At 42.0% G+C, this 24,784-nt stretch overlaps 1 protein-coding gene across 2 annotated transcripts in view; it reads right to left on the reverse strand.

The window, feature by feature from the left end:
* The window catches only part of DHX35 (DEAH-box helicase 35), a 63,325-nt gene that overhangs the window by 22,125 nt on the left and 16,416 nt on the right, over positions 1-24,784 (reverse strand). For both annotated transcript variants that reach the window (XM_070420975.1, XM_070420976.1), the window contains exons 5-13: positions 23,001-23,105; positions 20,834-20,895; positions 19,923-19,992; positions 17,666-17,725; positions 11,137-11,249; positions 10,101-10,197; positions 9,104-9,262; positions 7,119-7,329; positions 1,690-1,814 (exon numbers count right to left, since the gene is read on the reverse strand). In XM_070420975.1, coding sequence (XP_070277076.1) covers positions 1,690-1,814; positions 7,119-7,329; positions 9,104-9,262; positions 10,101-10,197; positions 11,137-11,249; positions 17,666-17,725; positions 19,923-19,992; positions 20,834-20,895; positions 23,001-23,105 — 1,002 coding nt within the window. The remainder of the gene's footprint in view (positions 1-1,689; positions 1,815-7,118; positions 7,330-9,103; positions 9,263-10,100; positions 10,198-11,136; positions 11,250-17,665; positions 17,726-19,922; positions 19,993-20,833; positions 20,896-23,000; positions 23,106-24,784) is intronic.

A 24,784-nucleotide genomic window follows, 5' to 3' on the forward strand; every position in this document is an offset into this window, starting at 1 on the left:
GCTCATAAAATAGTATCAGGAATGCCTTCATGAGGACTGGAACACAGGATGAAACCACTTTCCCAAACTGGGTCAGCTCCGGCTCTTACCATCTCTCCTTGTGTTTGATCATTTGATTAACTTAAAGTGGACTTTACAATTATTTCAATTTGCACTTCTCTCTCTTCTAGAAAAGCAGAGCATGTTCTGACATTAGTTTACTGTTTGTTCTATTTCCTTTCCTTTAGCTTTTTTCTTCAGTGGACATTACATTTATTCTAAATGATGTAGTTACTGAGATGTTGATCTAACACTGTTGCCATTATGTTTTCCTTTAATCTTGGATGTGGGTTTTTAATAGCTTTCAATTTGCATTTACTTTTCATCTTTTCTTTATAATTTCTTGTACTATACACCAATAAACAAAGGGTTCAATTTCTCCACACTTATGATAAACCATAATTATTTCCTTTGGGAGGAAGAGTGCTATTTTTCTATTCCTTCATTTGCCTAGTTTATGTGACAGGTGTGACATTAGGGATTTTATTATCCAAGAATCCAGACCTGCCATACCACTTAACAATACAGCTGGGACAGAACAAAGAGTTAAAATGCAAGTCTTCAAATCAGAAAAATTCAACAAGAAAATATGAGTGAATATTTATTAACTAACTGACCTAGATATGAGAGTTTCATAAGCACAGTAACAGAAGCCATAGAGGCAAAGACAGAAAGACTTTACTGTGGAAATGTTCAGAATGTTTGCACATTAAAAAATAATAATAAACTTAAAAACAGTAAAATACAAGTAAACAGAAAAACTGTTTGCAAGAAATATTGTGGACAAAGATTAATTTTTTAATAGTTAAAGGACTCCTGAAAAACACTAATAAACACTAATTCTAAGAGATAAATGGCTTAACAACATAAAAGTATAAAGTGCACAATAAACTTATTTTGAAAACTATCTTACGAAAATCAAAATAATAAAGTACAGATGGTATTTTTCCTACCTTCTTTCTCCTTCCCCACCATCAATCAAATTAGTAAAACTCTAAAGAAAGTCGTATAGTATGATAGGAGCACAATGAGTAGGGCATTCTTATGCTGCTGGAGTTTCTACCTGTAAAGCAACTCGGCCACATGTCAAGGACCTACAAAAGGACTATGGCCCTCTGAACCAATAATTTCACACCTGGAAACCTGCCTTGGGGAATAAGCAGAGACCAATCATCCATAAGACCCTTCCCTGCAGCTCTATCAAAGCCCTCTTGGCTCCCCCAATCATAATACTCTCACATGCAGGCCTAAAACATGCTCACTGTCCTGCATCTCGCTACCCCTCCCGAGCTGGTGAAATCCCATGAGCTGCACATTTCACCACAGGCATGACTAACTGGGCTGGGGGCCCTGCCTTTGTCTCTCCCAGCACTGGGCACACGCACTGTGATAACTCATTACTTGTCTCTGTTCGCCAGTGGACAAGGACAGGAACTGGTCTGGCTGTTTTCCCCCTGTAGCCTACACAAGGTCTGGTACAAAGCAAGCACACAACATAGGAGCTAAATAGAAAGGAAGGAAAGGAAACAGAAATGGAAAAGGAAACGAAAGGAGAAAGAAAGAAAGCTGACATGCCCTATAACAATGTCCTGACATTCCCCTGAGAGCCCTCCAGCCTCCCCATGGCCGCAGACAGAAGGCAGGACTCACCGACATGAAGTGGAACCTGAGGACGTTGTCAATTCCCAGTGCTTTCAGCTGCAGGATGACAGGTGCCAAGTTGCTCCGCTGCATCTCAGGAACGGTGGACTGAGGCAGCTTGTCAAAGGCTTCCTCTGAGGATAGGAAATCAGAACTGTTTGGGATCAAATGCCACAATCAAATGCAATCATTATGACAAAGGGACAGTTTTCCTTCTCTAACAAGAGGCTCTAGGATTCCCGGATCAGATGCATATATTATGATATAAGGTTATTTCATGTTAAAGAAAGACCATTCTACTTAAATACTTAAGCAATTTATATCTTTATAAACAATATATCATTATGGAAGTTTATCCTCTTATTTTTAGGATACTTTTTTAAGAATGTGTTTTTTGTCAGCAAAATATTAAATCAAAGCAACAAGTATTTGCTGAATCACTATTGGTGTCCAGTTACCATACCTCTGCCTGGGAAAGAGTAAGTCGAAAGGCAAGAACAGTACATAAAAACACCAAAGAATAATTTCAAAATACATTACCAAAACAGTAACCAGAATATAATAAATGACCAAATCTTACGAAGAGCAAAAACTGTCCAAATCTAACTCTTCAAATCAATGAGCCAAGCACACACGTCACACTCATATCCCAATGGCTGTCCCAAGTAGATTCATGAATGCTTACATGCCTGGCCCACCAGGAACAAAAGGTGACTTCTCACAGGAAAAAGCACAAGGCACAGAGGTGCCAAGATGGGAGGGGCAGGAGAACAGGGAGGGAGGGAAAGAGACTGGGAGGCCTTCTTATAAAAGCTAGACAAAAAGGTGGGGGAAAGAGGGAAAAGAGATTAAATCCATTTTGTTCATATTCAGAAGCTTATGGATTATAGAGAGAATGCTCCACCCTCAAAACCCTCCCACATCAGTCAACATTTTAACAGTGCACATCCTCCTTCACACAGAGTGCCCCCATTTCCACTGAGACCATAAAGCTGCAGTTAACTAGAGAAAAAGCAAACCAAAACAGCTCTATCCCTGAAGAACTTCATAAAAGTCGTCTCTGAGGAAACAGCCAATACTCTCTGGAGTGACTGATACAAACTGTCAAATGCCTGGGTCTAACTGGAAGGTTCTGGATTACAGGCAACAGGAGGAAGTTCCAAATGGGATACCGCCCTTGTGTTTCAACAGCATTTTGGGGATAGCTTTTTGGTAGAATAGCCACATTTCCAAATACCAAGCTGACCAAGGGAGAAGCAAAACTATCAGATAAGAGGACAGCCCCCTGAGAAGACACTCACAGGCAGTTAGTGCTTCCTAAGAGTTGAGTGACACCCAATTAAACACCACTGAGGACTTGAGTGTGAAGCATTGGGCCAGGAGCTGTAGGAGCCATAGGCCAATGGTTTTGAGAAGCTTCAGTGATATGAAAGGGCCTGGGATAAGACCAGAAATAGTGACCTCTGAGACAAGGCCCCAATGAGTGGTCCTCCCAAAGGAAAAGGGAGACTCAGGGAAGGAAGAAGCACAGCCATGGAAAGAAAACTGAGGTTGCTTCATGAGGGAGGTGCCATTTGAGAGAGGATGTGAAGGATACGGAGAATGTGATGTGCTGGGCAGAGGAAACAGCTCAAGGAAAGGCATCACAGGAATGAGGTGGGTGTGGGAAAGAGAAGGCATGTCCAGGAGGAGTGTGGTGCAGCTGTGATGCAGCATGGGGAGGGAGGTGGACTGAGGAGAAAGTAAGCCGGGAACAGTTGTGGAAAGCTCAGAGAGACTCCTAAGGGCCTGAGCAGGCAGCATGCTCAGAGCTGTGCTTTCTGAAGCTCGTCTAGTAATGGGTTAGCCAAGAACGCTTAGAGGCTGGGTCAAACGCACCCCATTGCTGTCGACTGGCCTTCCCAACCCCACCTCTACTAAAACTGCTCATGCTAAGGAAGACAAATACACGTGCCTGTCTTTAGTCTGTACTCTACTATTAGATTTCTTTGAAGCATGACATTAGGCTAACCATTTCCTCAATGGAGGGTAGAGGGGAAGAACATTTGTAATATTTTCAAAATAAAGATAAATTTTTTAAAAACATAAGTTCCTCAAAGTTAAGACACAGAATTATTAAATGATCCCACAATTCTACTCCCAGGTATATACCCAAAAGAACTAAAAACAGGTACTCAAACAAGTACATGCACACACATGTTTATAGGGGCAATTATTCACAATAGTCAAAAGGTGGAAACAATCATCAACTGATGAATGTATAAGCAAAATGTGTTGTATCCACACAGTGAAATATTATCTATATATATATTATATATCTAATCTAATAAAAGACAAACATGCAAATTGACCGTACCTTCGCTACACCTTAAGCCACGCCCACCAGCCCATCAGAGCAACTATATGCAAATTAACCCAACCAAGATGGCGGCCGGCAGCCACGGAGCTAAAACGAGCAGGAGGCTTGGTTGCTCCAGTGATGGAGGAAGCCAAGCTTCCTGGCCAGCTCTGAGCTCTACTGAAGGCAACAAAGTTTCAATTATAGAAGATAAATAAACCCTAGATACCTGCTTTCAGCCAGCTGTGGCCACGGAGCTGGAGTGAGCAGGAGCTGGCTCTGAGCTCCACTGAAGGCAACAAAGTTTCATTATAGTAGGTAAATAAATCCCAGAATAAAAAAGAAAAGAAAAAAGGAGAGGCTGGGAGCTTCCGTCACTGGGGGGCTTGGCCAGCCTGAAAACGGCCCTCAGCCCCTCACCCAGACTGGCCAGGCACCCCAGTGGGGACCCCCAACCCTAAAGGGGGTGTGGCCAGCCTGAAAACAGCCATCAGCCCCTCACCCAGGCTGGCCAGGCACCCCAGTGGGACCCCCACCCTGATCCGGGACACCCTTCAGGGCAAACTAGCCGGCCTCCACCCGTGCACCAGGCCTCTATCCTATATAATAAAAGGGTAATATGCAAACTGACCCTAACAGCAGAAAGACTGGGAATGAGTGGTTACTATGACACACACTGACCACCAGGGGGCAGACGCTCAATGCAGGAGCTGCCTCCTGGTGGTCAGTGTGCTCCCACAGGGGGAGCTCTGCTCAGCCACAAGCCAGGCTGACAGCTGCCAGTACAGTGGTGGTGGTGGGAACCTCTCCCGCCTCCTCAGCAGCACTAAGGATGTCAGACTGCAGTTTAGGCCTGCTCCCCGCTGGCAAGTGGACATCCTCCGAGGGCTCCTGGGCTGCCAAAGTGATGTCTGACTGCCAGCTTAGGCCCAATTTCCCAGGGAGCGGGCCTAAACCAGCAGGTGGTCATCCCCCAAGGGGTCCCAGACTGTGAGAGGGCACAAGCCTGGCTGAGGGACACCCCTCCAAGTGCACAAATTTTTGTGCACCAGGCCTCTAATACACACACACACACACACACACACACACACACACATATATATTATTGATTTCAGAGAGGAAGGGAGAGGAAAAGAGAGAAACATCAATGATGAGAGAGAATCACTGATTGGCTGCCTCCTGCACGCCCCCTACTGGGGATCGAACCTGCAACCCGGACATGTGCCCTTGACCGGAATTGAACCCGGGACCCCTCAGTCCGCAGGCTGAAGCTCTATCCACTGAGCCAAAACAGTTAGGGCTTATCTATATATAGAAAAGCCCAAGCAACCTGCTGACCATTACCTATGACGAACACTGACTACCAGGAGGCAGACGCTCAACGCATAGGCATGGAAACATAGAACAGAATGATGAATCTCAGGGGAAAGGAGGGAGGGGAGAGGGCGGAAAGAGATTAACCAAAGATCTTATATGCATACTAGAGGCCCAGTGCATGGATCTGTGCACCGGTGGGGTCCCTCAGCCTGGCCTGCAGGGATCAGGGTGAAACTGGCAGTCCAACATCCCCCAAGGGGTCCCAGATTGCAAGAGGGAGCAGGCCAAGCTGAGGGATCCCACTGGTGCACAAATCCATGCACTGGGCCTCTAGTTCAGCTACAAAAAAGAATGAAGTACTGATACAACATAGATGAACCTGGAAAACATTATGCTAAATGAAAAAAGCCAGACACAGAAAGTCACATATTGTATGATCTCATTTATTTGAAATATCCAACAGATAAATCTATAGAGACAAAACAAAGATTGGTGGTTGCCAGGGGCTGGGGGCAGGGAGGAAAGGAGGGAAACCACTTAATGAGTAAGGGTTTTACTTTAAAGGGATGGAATTGTTTTGAAACTAGATAGAGGTGGTGGTTACTGCTCAGTTTAAAATAGTTAATTTTATATTATGTAAATTTCCCCTCAAAAACAATTTTTTTAAGTAGCTTGAAACTTTCTCCTCCCCTGAATTTCAGGATGCCTTTTCCTGCCTTGGTTTTCTCTTTCCACTCTAACCATTCCTTCTTAGTGCCTTCAGGGGTGGAAGACACTACATCTCTGGCCTCAGGTTCTGCCTTTCCCTCCCTCCCCTGACTACTCTTTTCCCCTTCGTCCCCGCCCACGTACTTGTGCATTCCACTCCCTCTGCCAGGTGTGCTGAAATTTAATCTCCACTGCTAGCCCTTCAGCGGATAACTACTGGGCTGCCAATAAAATCAGGCTCAAATACTCGATTTCGAAGTCCTCCCCAACAGGATAACTCTCTGATCTCTGCTTCCAATGCTCATTCCTTTATGGCAACCCTATCACACAATATGTCAATCTGTTTGTGGGTCTGCCTCCATCACCAGGCTGTCAATGACCACACGTGGCCAAAACCATGTCTCACCTAGCCCTAGATCTCCAAACCCTGGCACTGTGCTTGGCTCTGTAAACATTTGCTAAAAGAAAGAATGATGTCAAGGACTGAACAAGGGCAACAGTAACCAAAAAGGAAAGAAGAGATCTGGTAAGTGACTGCAAATGATATGAAAACCAAGTCTGAACAATTGAGAGAAATCTTAGTACCATCCCTCACACAAGAGAAGTGCAGAGAGAGAAAGAGCAGTTCTGGGACATCACTGTCTGTAGGGAAGGCTGTCTTCAAGCTGGAGAGAAGGCTCCTTAAGGCCAGAACAGTCTTGATGGTATTTATTTTGCTCCTTTAGAGCCTAGCATGGTGCACAGTACAGAGCAGGAGTAGACCAATTATTTGCTTTCTGTTGGTGAGATAGATCTTGCTATTTTAGCTCTGCAAAGATGCTCTGACTAGAGCTAAAGATGGGACCCCCCACTGGGGGGTTCAGGGATTCCAGAACAAGAAAACAGCACACTAATAGGCCAATAGGGACTAGTAGCAAAGAAGTACTACGTTTACAGGAGCAAGGTGGTGGGGGCCAGATTACAGAGGGACATGTGAGGAAGGGCTGGCTTTTGTGTGAAGTCTTGCTAAATATAATACTCTTCAATGTCGAGGCTGACAGAAAATAAAAAACCCTTAGAAGAAAGCCACACTAACCTGTATACAGACGATAACATTTTCCGGAGCGGCTACGGCCACCACGTCCTGCTCGCTGGTTGGCTGATGCCTGGGACACTGGGACCACCACCAAGCACTCAATAGCTGTCCTGGGATTGTAGGCTCGGAGTTTCATGAAACCACAGTCGATCACATACACAACTCCACTGATTGTAATGGAGGTTTCTGCCACATTGGTGGCCACTATCACCTAAGTTCCCCACAGAACAAAGAGTAAAAATAGAAGTTATTTGGTTCTTTTCATTTTTAGTAAGTTCTTTAGTTTGGTATCCTGCAAAAGCATAAGTTTTAGGGACAGAATATCTTAGTTTTGAATTCTTCCAGAGCATGTGATGTTAGATAAGTTAATTAACCTCCTGAGCATGGTTCCTCATCAAAATAATATTTACCCCCTTCCCAGTGTTGGGCTCTAATCCTGGTACTTGGCCCATAGTAAATATTCAACAAATGTTAGTTTTTGCCTTTTGTACAGCTAAGATAAATCACCACCCTGCGCATGTAAAACCCATTTATTCACTCACATTCTAGCTATTTTCTGAGGGTTTGTGCTTTGCCAGGCACTGTGCAAGGTGCTTGGGATGTATGATGAACAACAGAATACAATACCCCTGTTCTCCCAGAGTCTAGTGTGAGAAAGAAAATACAACAGAGCATGAATATAACATTACATAGTATTTAAGGTGTTTATTATATATTATAATAATGGGCTGTGCTATTTTAGATTGGATGGCCAAGGGAAATCTCTTTAAAAGATGATTTTGAGCTGAGACGTGAGTAACAAGAAGCAGCCAACCCTGGAGATCCAGGCAGAAGAAACAATTGAAAGAAAGGAGAAACAGCAGGTGCGGCCAGAGTCCAGAGTAAGTACAAGATGAGGCTGGAGGGAGGCGAGGACAGATCATGCACAGTCTCTGGGACACTGTGAGCTGTTTGCATTTTATTCCAAGTGCACTGGAGCTGCCCCGAAGGATTTGAAGCAGCAGGTCATGTATAGATAGCACTTAGAACTTTCTAAAGGCACTTTTATATCTATAATTTCATAAAAATCTTCCTACCATTTTTATATAGTAGACATAGGCTATAAAACCATCTATCTATTATTATGTTTTACAGCTGAGAAAACCTGGCCTTGAGGTTGAGTAATTCATCCCAGGGCAGAGTGACTAAAGAACGGAACCACGGCCTCCTGACTGGTTGGCCACAGTTCACATTTCACTGGGAAGATTCCAGCTGCTCCCTCCCAGTGGCCGGAAGGCTGAGCACATTCTTCCAAGTGGTTCAAATTAGGAGCGGATTGTCAGACCACCTCCCACCTACTGTATTCTTTGTCACCTGCTAATGAGTAGCTACTACAAGCCACTTCAGGCCAGTCCTGGGTCTTCCTCATCCAATGGAAGGGAAATGGGGTAAGGCCCAGGAGGACAATGAGCAGGAAGCAGACTGGCCGCCTGCTGGTTCCTTCAAACCAACGCTTCCCACCACACCCTTCTCCACCCCAATTTCAATGCTAAATATTTTTAGGTCACACCTTAAACTAATTAACTTAAACCTGGCACTACAGGCAAAATGATGCTTCAAACCAATGGCTTAGGAACCACTAGTAGTAATATATCTATTGTTCCCACTGATCACAATCCACCAACTTGGTCCTACAAGCCAAGGTAGTGTTGTGTTATGGGGAAATATTAGGCAGGCAGGAAAGAGATAAGGAGAAGTCACCTGCTCTGATAATTACTGTCAGAGTGACCCTTTTGTGGGGCAGGTTCAGAAATCTTTGCAACACATTTATTGTGTGCTTTTCAAAATACTGCACAGAAACATGGAGCTCTTAAAGAAACCTGCCTGTATAACAAGTTTCACTTCAATGTTAAAAACAAAACAAAAAACTTTCCATCACGCAGCAAAAGGGCTCCAAAATGATTATAGATGTCTGCAAACACCCTTGGTCATCGGGTTAGTCTCACCTTTCGGACACTGCGGGACACCCTTTCAAACACTTTCATTTGCTCAAAGGAAGGCAGTCCTGCATACATGGGGAGGATCCGAAGGTGTCTCTTCATCCCAGTCCGACCTAGTGCTCGAGCCTGCTCGATCAGCAGAGACACGACAGTTTCTACCTCTTCCTAAAACATCAAACCAGGAACCAAAGAAACCAAGATCAATTTGAAGTTGAAGCAAGTCACTTTTTCATATGAAAGATACAAAAGTTGGGATCAGGATTTTAACTGTGGTCAGATTCATGACTCCAGTGTGATCACATTCTACTCTGGGGTGGTATGTAATTAAATGCTACCCAACAATGGTGCCTGTGGAGTGAAAATTTGCAACTGTCAGATTAATAAACAAGAACAATAACTATTTAACTCAACTTTGAGGTACTGTGACAAACAAAGCAATGCATACATATGAACAAGCTGTGGGAGATAAAATCGCTATACACATTTCAAGAAAAGATTACTGAACTGTGGAAAATGCTCAACAGTGGAAAAGATTCTAGCTAGAGGGTAGTTCTGAACAGTGTTACAACCCTGAGTGAGCACTTGGGCTTGTTCAATTGTCTTTCCAGTGATGTGCCCACTTAGCATCCCGAGGATAAGCTGTAAAGGTGTCACTGAAAAAGAAGCCTGCAGCAGCAACCTGCACATATAAATGCACCTGATGCAATATTCAATTCTAGTAAACAGCTTATGGAATGAATGTGTAATATACTTTGGAATCAGCTAATAAATTTCAAATACATTAGACCCTCTGCAGACAGAACAGGCAGGAGCCAATGACTCTCTGACTATGTAGTCAGTAGATGATGTCAAACCAAACAATTTTTTTTTTTTTGCAATTAAGTAACCACAAAATACAATAAAACATAAAATAAATAGCTAAGCAAAGTAACAGCTTCTGTATTAATTCTGGTGCTGCCTTAACATGTCTGTTCATTACAGAGAAAAGGTCCATTGGAGTTACCTGGCCAGTAAGAAATGCTAATATGTCTCCATCTCCCTCTGTCTGGTGAATTTTCATCACGGTTTCTACAGTTGCTTTGATGTAATCTGGAACAGGACTGAAAAGATATATGAGTGAAACTCATCACTACAATACACACTAGTTATAGATCCATTACCCTGGTAAATCTGGCAGCAGAATCTCATGCAAGTTAGTTTGGGCCTGCCCAGCAGTAATCAGTATATGAATAAATAAAATAAGTATTCACTTTTTTCTTTTTTTAAAATGCAACATTTAAGAATAATTCATAATTACATGTCAACTATGATTTTTTTGCTTTATTTGCAAAGAAACAAAAACAATAAACCCATGCAAATTTATGTGCTATCTTTAGCATGCAAAGATGTCTGGCCAGTGAAAACAGAGGGCTATTCCCAGTGCTAAGTCCCACTCTTTCCATTTTCCCTCCTGACTACTGGCAGCATGTCTGAGGAGTGGACGGAGCTGATGGGTGCATGCACTGTCCAGCCAGAACAATTCAGAAGTCAAGCCCCCAACTCTCTGTATTTATCAGCCACTGTCTGTCTGTCCAGTGACTCAGTATAGGAATTAGAATGACCCTCTTCCTGTCCAAGAGGGCTCCTCCCAAAATTGTCAACCAGGCCTTTTGCTAGGATGTAGGGAGCTGAGAACCAATGATTTAAAGATATATGAGTGAATCTGACAGCCATCTGGTAAACCTCAGTTCTAAAAACTATCAAACTGTCCTTCCCCTAACCTTGTTACCACTTTGCTCTTTCCTACCGAGCTACTAACTAGATTCATAAAAACTTGCACATTAGTGTAAAGAGTTTAAACTAAATTTGGTAGTGATATTAAGCAGGGTTCCAGAACATCCTATCAATGACAGGAGATACAAAATAATGACAGGAGACAGAATATACCCCTCCTCACCAGCCTGGCATATCACCCTTGGAAGACATGCAGTTGCTTCTCATTCCACAATACAGGACTAACTTTCTAGGCACCATCATTAAAAAAGCAAGTATCATCAAACCTTTGTAGATAAAAGATATCCACAGGAAATGTCCGCCCTTCCACTGTAAGGATCACACATGTATCCCTGGTTGGGTCGCTGGTTTCATTTTGATTAAAGAAATCTCGAAATTTCTAAAAAAATAAAATAAATCAATTTTTCATTCCTTTAAAAAAATAATTCATAGTAATCCATGGAAAAAAAGAAAATAATACAAAAAATGAATACAGAGCAGGGAGTTGGCAGTAGAAATTGGATATATAGAATACAGACTATGGGTTGCAAAATAGTTATTAAAAACCGTATGTTTATTATTGCAATTTTGAGGGATCGCATTTCAATGACAGACTCTTTACTAAGGTTTGGTAAAAATAATAAAGGTTAGATTTCAAAACTGTATTTGCTGACACTCGCCCAGCACCCTGTTGAGAGAAGTGGCTCTCAGCAGTTCCTCCCAAATAGGTAGCCACATCCTCTTCAATGGCACTTGATCACCAGACTGGAAGTCTATAGGGAGGCCTGGAAAGAGAGCTGTGGCCAACAGGAGACACTACCAAAGATTCCCCTCTTAGGGAATGTGCCCCAAGACACACAAAGAAGCTGAGCCTGAGAAGAGCTGAGTGACTAAACCGGCTGGACAGTGAGCACTAGATGGAAAGCTGCTGGGGCACAGACACCCCATTAAGTGGAGTGTGTCAATATGTCAATGACCTTCCTGTTCCCCAACTATATTCCAGTTCCCCTGAGGCCTGCTTGGGCATGAGTTTTTATCCTCCTGGGAGGCCTAACTATGTGATCACAAGTCTTGTCTTAACTTCCCCAGGTGTCTTTACTAAGCATGCCCATGCCTGCTCCTGGAATCTGGGAGCCCAGGGGTACACTGAGGAACTGCATCAAATACAAAATGAATGGGCTTGGGGGAGTGCTTCTAAACTGGATTTAACCACCAAAACCTGGGATACTATACATTAACCTCAAAGTTGTGTTTGAGAAGAGTAAGCACAGATTATGAAAGTGCCTCGTGCCAACAAAAGAACTACGTTGTGCTATGAAGAACCATAAGGCACTATTCTTCACTTTACTTTTGGGAAAATTCCCTGAGTAATTTCAGCCTTTCTGTGTCCTATGACGTACAGAGCACAGGCATGCTAGAAGGATGCACAAGCAAGTGAGAAGAGACACCCCTGATGCCCCAAAAGAGTGAATAATCCAAGGGGGCAGGTGTGCAAAGAACCAATCACAACATGAACCGAGGCAGAATGACTAAAGGACCAGAAAAGAGCTGCAAGCTACAACTGAAGAGAATGCGAGGTCAATGACTGGCTCTTAGGGAAGGCAGCATGGAGGGGCAGTCTCCCTGGGCTAAGCCTTAAGGATGACCGGGAAGAAGAGACACCCCTTCCGAGGATGAGAGCAGAGTGGAGAATAAGATGTAAAGGGCCCCTGACAGAGCACAGAGTGCAAGGTTTAGGGCAGGCCAGCCTCAGCTCTGAGTAGCCCTCTCGTCTACAAAATGAACTAACTGCTACCTACCCTGCAAGACTGTTGTGCAGTTCAAACCAAGTGTGACTAGAATGAGTGCACAGTAAGTGGCTGTGTCATCACTCTAAAGGGGCCCAAATGTCACACTACACGGGCACTTTATTAGACAAGGAAGGGCAGCGAGGAGGGCATATTATCAGACCTGTGCTCTGGGTGCCTGGCTGTGGTGGTCATTTTGGAGAAGGGCAGGTGTGATAAGAGAATGGAGGCCAGCAGACTATTTAAGGGAGGTGCTGTGATAGTTCAGAGGAGGGAATGAAAGCGTGGACTCGGGCAGGGCCGTTTGAAAGCAAAGCATTCCAGGGGTAAAGACTGACAGGACCTGGCAGTCAGGGAGTGTGAGCACATGCCCAGGCAAGCTGGGGAGGGTGGAGTTCTTACCCAATCACATCCCCAAGCAATGAAGTCCTGAGCCTGAACGATTACAATGAGAAAGGGACTGCCACAGAGAAGCCGAGTGCCAGGCGGGTAGCCCCAGGTCTATGAGTTTCGGTGGTCTGGCAATTCAGGCTAGAGCGCAGAAGTACAGTCAAGTTCACCTCCAGCTCAAAGGAGGTGGGCAGCCTGGAGAAGGAAGAGCGGCCAGTAAGGTAGCCTGAGGGGAAGCCATGAGGGAGGCAGGAGAGGGGAGACGGTGCAGCTCCAGGAGCTGCCAGCGGAGGAGGAAGATTTTAGGAAGGGCTCAACAGAGGCTTTTTGGAGCGAAAGGTAAGCAGAACAGGGAGGAAGTTGATGCCTTAACAATGTTGTTGGAGTGGGCAGCTACCTTAGCTGCTCAGGAATATGTGTGTTGAAGAATAAAGATGGGGAGTTACTTTTTCAAGAAATAAAATTTAGCATTAACTGAGAAGGCACAAGATTTTTTTTTTTTCCAAATGAGAAGATGACATTTATTGGATTTCATTCCAGTAGTCTACACTTCCAAAACAAGAGGTATTCTTATTCACTGATTCAAGATCTTAAAGTTAGAATAATAAGTTACAGTAATATAAAAAAGCATTATAAGCACAAAGTAATAACTTAAAGTAACATAAACACTAATACATCACGTAAACAATAAGCATGCAGTGCTGTGAAGTGAAAATTGTATGCTTTTGAAATAAAATCCGGATTTGGAATATTCTGGAACAATCATATTAAGTTTCACTTCCTGGCTCCACTTTTGTTTTATTTTAAAACATTTGCACTTGCCTTATGTAGTGGGTATGAAATGCAACCACTATACTCGGGTACTTATTTAAATTTAATTTTCTCTAAAGTTCCCTTCATGGGGTTACTGGAAAAATCAATCTCAGTTATTTATAGGGACTCACACACACTCCAGGATTATGCAGAGATTCTAGTAATCTTACTAATGTAAATCCCTGAGATGCTCATTTAACCCTGAGTTCTAGAAATATGCTTGATTTCTGCATGAAAGTAGATCTGTTTCTGTACAAAATGAGACATTAGGTTCTATATTAATGCAAAGAGCTGTGGCATTTAGGTCACAACATATATATATTCCTGCTATTTCATTGGGAAAAATCTACCTTAACACTTTCAGGAACTTCTTACATATCATTTTCTTAGTTTTGGCATAGACACATAAGCTTGTACTCAAAACCTGGACACTCAGTTTCTTAACCCCTTAAGCCGCTGTGCCCATCATCTCTTCTTAGGTTGCTCAGCTATATTTTAAAAGGAATACCTCTTATGTTTGCTGAGAAGATAAGGGTAGCCTCAGGTCTCCTAGATTCAAAATCCTGCTTTTGTTGGTGGAGCTGGCATAGAGTGGAGTGGGTATTTTGCTTATTTTTTCTACTCATTTAGATTCCCTGGAAGGCACAAGATCTTAATCTTTAAGGTCTTTTATCTTTGGAAATATAAAATACACACAGACAATTACAGGCTAGAAAGCAAATAAATATAGTATCAACAGGGTATACATTTTGAGGCAGAAGGACAGAACAGAAGGAGTAAAACAGGGTCAACACACCTGGAAAAGGAGAGAGTTTGAGTCAGGTTTGAAAGGGGGGGGGGGGGGTCGCACTGACATGGACATACAGTAAGAAACATAAAAATGACATAAAGGAAGAGGACAGCCTATGAAATGGAATGAAAATAATGTGGACATCTGCTGGGTTGCCTTCCCAGTTTGACACAGCTTCCTTCCCTGAGCACAGAAGTGGGCTTCCAGCAGCCATGTCCACCCCGGGGTCCAACATGCCTTGGCCCATGCAGATTAGTCCCAAGTGGGTATATGACCCCAGCTGACCCCAAGTTCCTTCTCCAGGAATCTGGAGATGGAAACTAGTCTCTTCCCAAGTAGCTGGACCTGTGACAAAAACTGTGGGAGTAATCAGCAATCCCATTTTCTGCCACATGGATAAAAGCAAATAAAAGAAAAACAATAGCATGTGATATACTACTGGTCAATAAATACTTCGTAATTATACCTGGTCATGTTTTCTGTAAGTGTGTGCTTAATTAGGCTTATATTAACAAAGCAACTAAACAATCAAGGCAACTATGTGATCAGCCCAGTCATGCTTGCCTCTGCCTCCCAGCTGCAGTCACTGCTGAGCCACCTAGGCCCTGAGCAAAACCAGAGCAGGTGGCATCATCTACCCCTCCAGGCAGTGGGGCTTGGAATTAGTCTGTCACCCACAGATCCAGCAGCTGGGGGACCAGAGATGAGTTCTGGCACCTCCTGGACCTCTTGGTCAAATGCTACCTAAGCCACACCCTTTCCCACACCCACGCCCACTCCTGTTCTTCCTCCTTCGCCCTCTTCAGCTCACTCCATTCCTCTTCCTCACTCACTCTCACATGGAAACTCATAAACCACGCCCCACATGCACCCACACTCCCACAGAACTGATTCTCTCCCTGAGGTCCTCTCCTCATACACACACAGACAGACTTCACCTCCATCCCCAGCACGGGGCAGAAAGGGATAAAGGGGTGAATGGCCCTAGCCCATCAAAGGCCCAGCTAAGCAATGCTGAGCTCCTGGCATGCCTGCATCATAGTATTCCCACAGCATCACAAATTTCCTACATTCATTCTACTTTCCCACTTAAAGAAATCACTTCCAGAAAGTCCATCTATACCAACTACTGTAGGCAGAACTGAAAGAAGCTATTTTTTTAAATCTCTATGTCACATCAAAAGACTATGAAAGGCAATTATGAGCAATAAGTATTATTTAACAGTCATTCTAAGAAAAGACTCGGACATTAGTTTTCAAACATAACGAAAACTGTTGGGAATACTTTTTACAAGGGGGGGTAACGACGATAAGATGTAAAATAGAGATTTTTGTGCAACTTAGCCACGGAGGAGGTAACAGGAGAGGTCAGGTATGGTCCTCAAAATAGCATTCTAGCAGGTATTGTGGGTGAAGGATATGAGAACTAAAGAGGGCAACCAAGGTGCTTTGCCCCAGAAGTCATCATGGGCAGACTTAAGACACCAGACTCCTACGGCCTTGTGAGAAGGTCTGCAAGCAGTCTGGGCGCACATGCAGACACCTCTCTTAGCCATGCTGGGTTTTTTCTCTCTCCAAGTTGTTTGGATCTTGAAGCCACAGCGAGGCCAGGCCCTTTTCAACTGGATTATAAAACTGGTCTCTTAACTGCTATTTCCACAACCCTCTTGTCTCTTCTACACAGCACCAAAGTGCTCTTCCTAGAATCAAGTCAATATGATCAAGTCACATACCTCACACCCTCCCAAGGCTCCCGACCAGGTGCTGGATGGAGTTCCTCCTCTGGTTGGCTTGTAAGGCCTTCCATCATCTGATCCCTAGCAACCTTTCCATTTTAATCTCCCATTGCCTCCTATTCAATCAAAATTCATTCAACCCACAGCACCTACATTATGCCAGACACTGTTGAAGACATTCAAAGCCACAATCATCAGGGAGCTTACTTTTCATGATGGGAGACACACAATAAACAAACACTCAATATACACCTAATGTTAGTGCTAAACAGAAAAAAAATAAGCAGAATAAGAAGCTGGATAGCAACTTTAGACAGAGTGGTCAAGAAAGGCCTGTCTGAGAGTATAATACCTGGTCAAGACTGGAATGAAATGAGGGTGGAGCCATGAAAACCTGTGAGGAAAGAATGGTGTAGAAAAAGGGTCCCTCCCAGAGCAGAAGCATGCTTGGGTTTTTGGAAGAACAGCAAGGGGACCAGTGGGGTTGGAGTGTAGTGAACACTGGAGAAAGTGGAAGTCAGAGGCAGATCACCCCCATAGCAGGCCGTACAGGTAAGACTCCCACCTTACACTTGACTCCCAGCCCCATCCATGCACACATGGTTTCACACCCCTGTGCTCTGTGCATGCTCAGGATGCCCTTTCCCACCCCTGCCCATCTGACAAACTTCTGTGCATCTGTCAAACCCAACTGGATGTCCCTCCTCTGTGAAAGCTTCTGGACACCTTCGAGCCGGCTGGAGTTAGGAACTCCCTCCTTGGCTGTCTCAGCACCTTGAACATACTGAACTGTAAACACCTATTTATTTTATATATATATAATGACAAGTGGTCAAAATTTTTGTTGAGTTGAACCACTGTGTGAACTTAAATATTAGTTAAGAGAGAATAATAATATAAACTTAGCCATGAAAAAACATATAACACGGACATTATATGTACAGTAAAAACTTCAATTGTACAAAAATTCTAAATATAAATGCTAGCCATAAGTAAATGCAAGAAATATAACCTCGTACTAAGAAAAGTAATAAAAATAAGCTGCCTGTAAGAAGAGAAACAGTATGTAGAGAAACAAGACAAGTAGGTATTATGAACTCGATTAATTATAGGTTGCTTTCCACCTACAGGCTAAAAAGGAGTATCCTCTCATCCCCTGGAATCTAGGTCATCAGATGGCCCCATAAGGGAGGTAGGCCATTCTGCCAAAGATAAGCTCTTGCTAGAAGTAACTTCCCACAGTCATGGCCAATGATTCCAATGTTTACGGGGGACAAGGAGAGAGGGGAAATGTTCTTACCTCTGCATCCAGAGTGGCTGAAGCCACAATCAATCGAAGATCCCCTCGCTTTTTCTGAATCTAAAAATGAAGGCATCAAAAAAATAATAATAATAACTATAAAATTTATGGATGAAATTTGATACCTGAAATTCATAATAATTTAGTGTGTGTATTTTTTGGGGTAAGGGGGAGCTTACAGATGAAACAAGACTGACCATAAGTTGATAATTCTTAAAATCATAGGTTAAAATAGGGTTTATTATTCTATTCTTTCCAATTGTACAAAATTTTCCAAAATAAAGAGCTAAAACAATTTAATAGAAAGTAAAAAGAAGCTTTAAGACTTGAATTTGAATTTACTGAAAGTAAAACCATTTTTCCTGGGTCTCTGGATAGTCAGAATCTGTGTATACAGGTTGGGACAAAACCCCACCCTGTATAAAAAAGTACTTTAAAAGCAAACAAACAATAAACGATAACACCAAGATAGAAATATGGGCAAAAGATATTAACAGTTATCAGAAGAAAAAGATGATCAACAGGCATAGGAGAAATTTTCAAATAAACTATAGCAAATACATATAATAACAATGAGATTCTTTTTTTCACCTATTACACTGGCAAGGATGTATTTTTAATGCTAATATTTAGTGTTGGCAAAGATTCAGTGCAATAAGCCCTCTTACTATATTGTTTCTAAGAAGGTAATATAGAATAAGCCCTCATAAATATCAGAGTCTAAATCTTTGACCAAGGAATAAAATAATAACCCAAATAATAATAGCAGCTTACAAACACCGAATTCTGTACTATTCCAGGGTCCTGGAGTACAGCTGTGTAGCGTACACACTGCACAAAGATGCCTGCCTAAGGAGGTCGGGGCATCTGAAACCCAACGCACCCTCCCCTCACTTGGCTGGGGACATCCTCCCAGTGGGGCCATCTTTTCCTAATTTGCACAAAGGTGTCTTACAGTCTATTTGTGACCCTAGGCCAGATGCCATCCTAAGAATTTTACACTGTTTATTTAAGCCTCATAACAAATTATGATAAAGAGCAGCTCTGAGCTAGAGAACTCTCCTCAGTATGGAGAGGTTCTACCCCATGCTGTACCCACTCGGCACATGTGGCTACAGAGCCCTTAAAATATAGCCAGTACGACTGAGGTACTGAACTTTTTATTTTATTCTATTTTAGCCAATTTACATCTAAGGTGGTTAGTGGCTACCACATATGAAAGTGTACTGCGCACATACAGACACTTGTATTATCCCCATTGTAGATAAGAGTAAACTCAGCAGTCAGAATTTGAACCCAGCAGTGTGACCCAGATCAATGCTCTGCTCTACCACCACTTTCTAGACTCCTGTGATGGGAATTTATCCAAAGAAAACAATCAGAAAATTTTAAATAAAAAATCAGGAACGGGAGAGAGGATGGAGGTATGGTAGAAACAATAACGGCCATGAGTTATAATTATTGAAACCAAATGATGGGTATATTGGGGTCATTAAACCCTCTCTTTACTCCGGGGTATGTTTGAAACTTTCTATAATAAAAAGTTTTAAAAAGATAAAAGAAAAAAAGCAGGAATGCAACAGATTTAATTATAAGGGTGCTCACTGTGACATTATTTAAAATACTTCAAATCTGGAAACATAAATGCCTCGCAGTAAGGGAAAAATCAAATACTTTATGGTAGAGATACAGTTATATAGTCATTAACAATAACATCTTCAAAGAATACTTAATGACACAGAAAAATGACCTTGATATAATGTTAAGAGAAATATGCAAGACACAAAATAGCACATACAGTCTAATCCAGCCGTGGGCAAACTATGGCCCGTGGGCCGGATCCGGCCCATTTGAAATGAATAAAACTAAAAAAAAAAAAAAAAGACCGTACCCTTTTATGTAATGATGTTTACTTTGAATTTACATTAGTTCACACAAACACTCCATCCATGCTTTTGTTCCGGCCCTCCGGTTCAGTTTAAGAACCCATTGTGGCCCTCGAGTCAAAAAGTTTGCCCACCCCTGGTAATCCCTATTATGATTCACGTACACACACAAAGAACACAGAAAAGAGAAGAGAAGAAAACATACCAACATTCCACCAGTGACTTTCTCTGAATGGGTAGGATAAGGATTATGGACGATGATTTAAAGTTTTTTCCTTCATATTTTGTTGGATTTTCCAAATTTCTACAATTATTTTCCTAATCAGGCAACAAAACAAAACAAAAACAGAAGTCTGGCAGCGAAATCATACCTTTTTCAGCAAGCCAATGGCAATGTCTGTGTACAAGGTCCTCTCATGGGCTTCATCTAGCATGATGGCACTGAGAATCAGAAGGAAGATCTCTATGAGCATCCAGACAACCCCTGTCCCCTCCCCATAACCCATACAGATCACCAAAGGGACATCTAGGTATTTAGCCCCCATGCAATCACCTTGTATCAAAATAAAGCAAATAACTCCTCTCTGACAAGGAGGAAACTCTTAAGATAATAAAAATGGTGACTTCAACATATGCTGGTGAAGAAAATGGTGTATCTATTGCTCTATTTAAAGAGTTATACAACCCACATTGGATTCCAAGAGGATCTAATACCTGATTTTAAATTATAACATATAACCCCCACAGAGCACATACAAATTGGAACAAGGCCAACCACTTAAAGATTGTTAAGCTGCAGAAAATAACACAAAGGGCCACATGATCACAGCTGTGTTGCATGTGTACCAGGGAGTCAAATGTGACATCCTTTCCCAGAATACCAGAGCCTGGATGGACAATTTTAATGCCTTGAGTGATAAAGACACACAAGGGGGGAGAAAGTATAATTATCTGGACTCTGAGCATTACATTCAACAAAATGCTGTCCAGTTCTGTGCTGCAACTCTGAAGACACTATTAATCCTGGCATGTAACAGAGGCAAGATACAAAGGACAAGTCCACAGATTGTTCAAATAACATCAGGGATTTTAATTTGCCCTTTTCTGTCTGTAAATTCTGAGAAAAACATCAAGGGTCTAAACAGCCAAGGAAAGGACAAAAGCTTTAGGGCAGCTGAACACGGACGTGAACCTCAGCTACTAACACAACTGCCTTTTCAATCTACTTATATACTGTACTTCTGAAACTTTAGGAAAGTTATCATAAGAAGAAGACATTTACCTATATTTTGTTAACAAAGGATCAACCATCATTTCCCTGACCAACATTCCATCCGTCAGAAACTAAAAAACAAAAACACAAAAGTTTTAGAAATAATTCTTTTATACTGTATATTAATGATTTTTTTCTAAAAAGTTCAAGTGCAACTAAACAACCTCTTTACCAGCAAGGGTACAAGACAATTCCCACAAAGGACAATGAAGAAATGTCCCAGCATTTTAGTTATCAAGCAATGGAACTGCTCACAAACAAGACTTCAAACATGAGCTCTCCAGCTGGGGTCTGCAATTCTTTTAGCTGAATTTCACCTGCATTTACTATCTGTGCATTGGCTAAACGTCACTTCCTCTGGGCAGGCACCACTGGTACTGCTGAGCAGGCAGTAAAGACAAACCTATGTCTGCCCGAGGGAATGCCATGAGTATGGCATAACTTATTAAAATGTCCCAAAAGCTATGGACTTGCAGCTCTTGAGGTGATTAACCTCAGCTTCAACTGATTTTATTTGAGGGAGGCCAAAAGGGACTGTAGTTAATAACATGGGCTGTGTCAGACTGCTGGGAGTTCAGATCTTGGCTCTATCTCTTACTAGCTGGGTGAACCTTGGGCAAGTTACCCCCTCTCTGAGCCTGATTCCTCCTTTGTAAAATGGAAATAATAAAAGTATCTCAGAGGGTTACTGTGAGAATTGAGATCGCACACATAAAGTGTTTAGCACAGGGCCCAGGACACAGTGTTCAGGAATGTCAGATATTATCATTTAGGATTAATGAATGTTTACAAAATGCTTTAGAAATATGCAGCAAGAATTAGATATTGTGACTCTCAACCAAACAGTTCAGAACTTTAACAAGGCTAACTATCTCCCTCACATGCTGTATCTTAGTGTTTTTGCTTTTTGTTTATAAGAGCAGGATATATTCCCATAATTTTTTTCTTAGAGCTGGTACAGCTGCCACATAGACACACTGGAGTGAAACTGAGAACCTACCACCAATGACAGGCCACCAGTTAAGAAATGAGTGCCTTGAAATTATGACCATTCGGTTACATAATTCACTGAAATTTATCTAAAAATTGCCAGGACCGGTTTGGCTCAGTGGATAGAGCGTTGGCCTGCGGACTGAAAGGTCCCGGGTTCGATTCCGGTCAAGGGCATGTACCTGGGTTGCGGGCACATCCCCCCGTGGGAGATGTGCAGGAGGCAGCTGGTCGATGTTTCTCTCCCATCGATGTTTCTAACTATCTATCTCTCTCCCTTCCTCTCTGTAAAAAATCAATAAAATATATTAAAAAAAAAAAAAAAAAAAAAAAAAAAAAAAAAAAAAGAAATTTATCTAAAAATTAGCTAGTTTAAATATATTTAATGGTACAGAACAATATGCCCTTTACCTAGTAAAATGAATGTAAAGGTAATAAAATACAGAAATTTGGAAAACAAGGTCTCTATTTTTTATAAATTACTACATTGTTCATTTAACTATTCTCATTATTTCCAATTTGCCTCTGTTGTAAATTGAGAGGTTAACTGAGATTCTAATAACCTATTTTCATTTCATCCGAGCATTCTCTTTCATGGTTTTAGAGTACTATGTGATTAGACTTTGATTCCAGCATAGTGGTATTCAGTAGATACTCTGTTGAGTTGATTGTATGTTAATTACTATTGATACTAATTGTTTTAATATTAGCATGTAGGTTAAAAAAAATACACGTAAAATCCATTTTCATGTAAAAATTAGAAAGGCCTAACTAATAAAACTAAATTCTACACTTTATCAATTTATACTACCTTGTCCCTGTCTTTAGGCCTTTCTATAGGCAAGTTTCTGTATTTAGACAGCTATGTGGATCGTTGGAAAATAGTAAAAACACATGAGAAAGGACAGCTTTGAGTCCTGGTTCTATCACTGACAGGCACATGACATTAGGCAAGTTATTCAAACTCCCAGGTCCTCAACCTCTTCTTCTGTAGAACCAAGGGCTTCACCTTCCTTTCAAGGTCCTTTTAAGGCTAAGAGTCAAGGCTCTGTACCTCCCAGCAGACTAAATTCCCTGAGGGCCATGGTATCGGCATCCCATCAGCAGTAATGCAGCATGTTTCTAATTCCCCCCCAAATAATCATCTTCCTTATTCACACTAGGAAAAGCAGCTTGAGCACCTCACCTTAATTCTTGTAGCCAGCGGGTCAGTGCAGTCATCAAAGCGGATGCAGTAGCCCACCTCATGGCCCAGCACTGCACCCCTCTCGTCAGCTACTCTCCCTGCAACCTTTGGGAAGAAAGATCATGCTGAAAATAGAGACATAGAAATTACTGCACAGAGCACATACGAAGGAAAATATAAAGGTCACTTATTTTTAAATAGTACGTGAACACAGTGGAAAATGTAAAAGGGCAGGTTATTAGAGAACAAATGTGATAACCTTTGTGATTTATTAACTTTATATATCTCACCTCACTCTATAATCAACTTGAGGCAAATTATAAGAACATACGCAATAAAAACAGAATCCCATAAAGATGTCACAGATCATGCCCTAGCCGGTTTGGCTCACTGGATAGAGCGTCGGCCTGCGAACTGAAAGGTCCCGGGTTCGATTCCAGTCAAGGGCACATGCCCAGGTTGTGGGCTCGATCCCCAGTGGGGGTCTTGCAGGAGGCAGCCGATCCACAATTCTCTCTCATCGTGGATGTTTCTATCTCTCTCTCCCTCTTCCTTCCTCTCTGAAATCAATAAAAATATATTTTTTTAAAAAAAGATGTCACAGATCAGAATCAAAGAAATGACAGATTGAATTCAAAAGATCAAGGACAATGAGCAAAATTTAAAAACATAGATATGCCAGTTATTTAAGTTGAGCTACAAATTCAGCTCTAGATTTCTGGTGGCCAAATCAAAAAGGGAAGCAGAAGAAATGACAAGATTCACTCTGTTCCTAAAGCTCTCTCTATCCTTCCATATACCAACCGAGCAAAAATTTTCATGTCTTCATGCCTTGAAATAAAGCACCTTCCACTGGACCATGAAGTCAGGGGAACAGGAATGATCAAGTTCAATACTGGGCCAAATTCATTTTCTCTTTGGAACAAAAGAGTAATGTTTCCAGAGCAAGATAATCTATAACAATGTGTAACAGTGTCCCAGCTACCAAAACCATTAAAAGAGGAAATAAAGACAAGAATGCAGATTAAAAAGTAAAAAAGGGAAGATAAGCCAATGAGAAGATTAACCAAGAATCCAAGTTAACATAATAAAGTAAAGCTAGAAAACAAAGTACATAATATATTATGAAGACCATAAATTATTGGTTGATTTTTTACCCACCAATATATGACAAAAGGTGAGTGTAAGAAACTGAAAAAAAGAATCCGACAGCAAGATCTCCTACCTCTCCAAGGACAGTCAAGTTATTATCTTATTAATAGAAAATATATGAAATAATGAATACATATAAAAGTGAAAGAGCAATGTTTAAAATTTAGTTTAAAAGAAAATAAAGCGTGTAACATTTGTTATATAAATTACCTAATTGAAAAAAAACAAAGGGAAGCAATATTACAGAGACTCCCTGGGGACCTGGCACATCTACCCAATGTGACAACACTTGCCCATGTAGTCCCTGAGTCCTGGGCTTGGAATGTGGGCGGGCACAGGTGTCCCGAAGCAGAGTTTACTGCTACAGCCATTGGGCCACAGCACCCTCAAGCTCAGGAGCCCAGTGTCCCAGCACGTAGCTCCCCAAACCAAGCACACCAGGAGTTATCTGGCCATCAGTGTTTAAGAAATTGAAGAGCAGATGAGGATCAGGAGTGGCTCTGCCTAACGACTTGAAATTACAGATCTGGAAGGCCAAAACAGAATCAATCATCCAGCAGCTGGTCTACACCTCACCGTCTTTCAAAACATCTTATGAAACTAGAAATTCATCTTAGATGGCTCTACCTCCG

Source organism: Myotis yumanensis, unplaced genomic scaffold (assembly GCF_028538775.1).
Source record: "Myotis yumanensis isolate MYYU_CA2020_CCGP unplaced genomic scaffold, mMyoYum1.0.hap1 SCAF_7, whole genome shotgun sequence".
Taxonomy (NCBI): Eukaryota; Metazoa; Chordata; class Mammalia; order Chiroptera; family Vespertilionidae; genus Myotis; species Myotis yumanensis.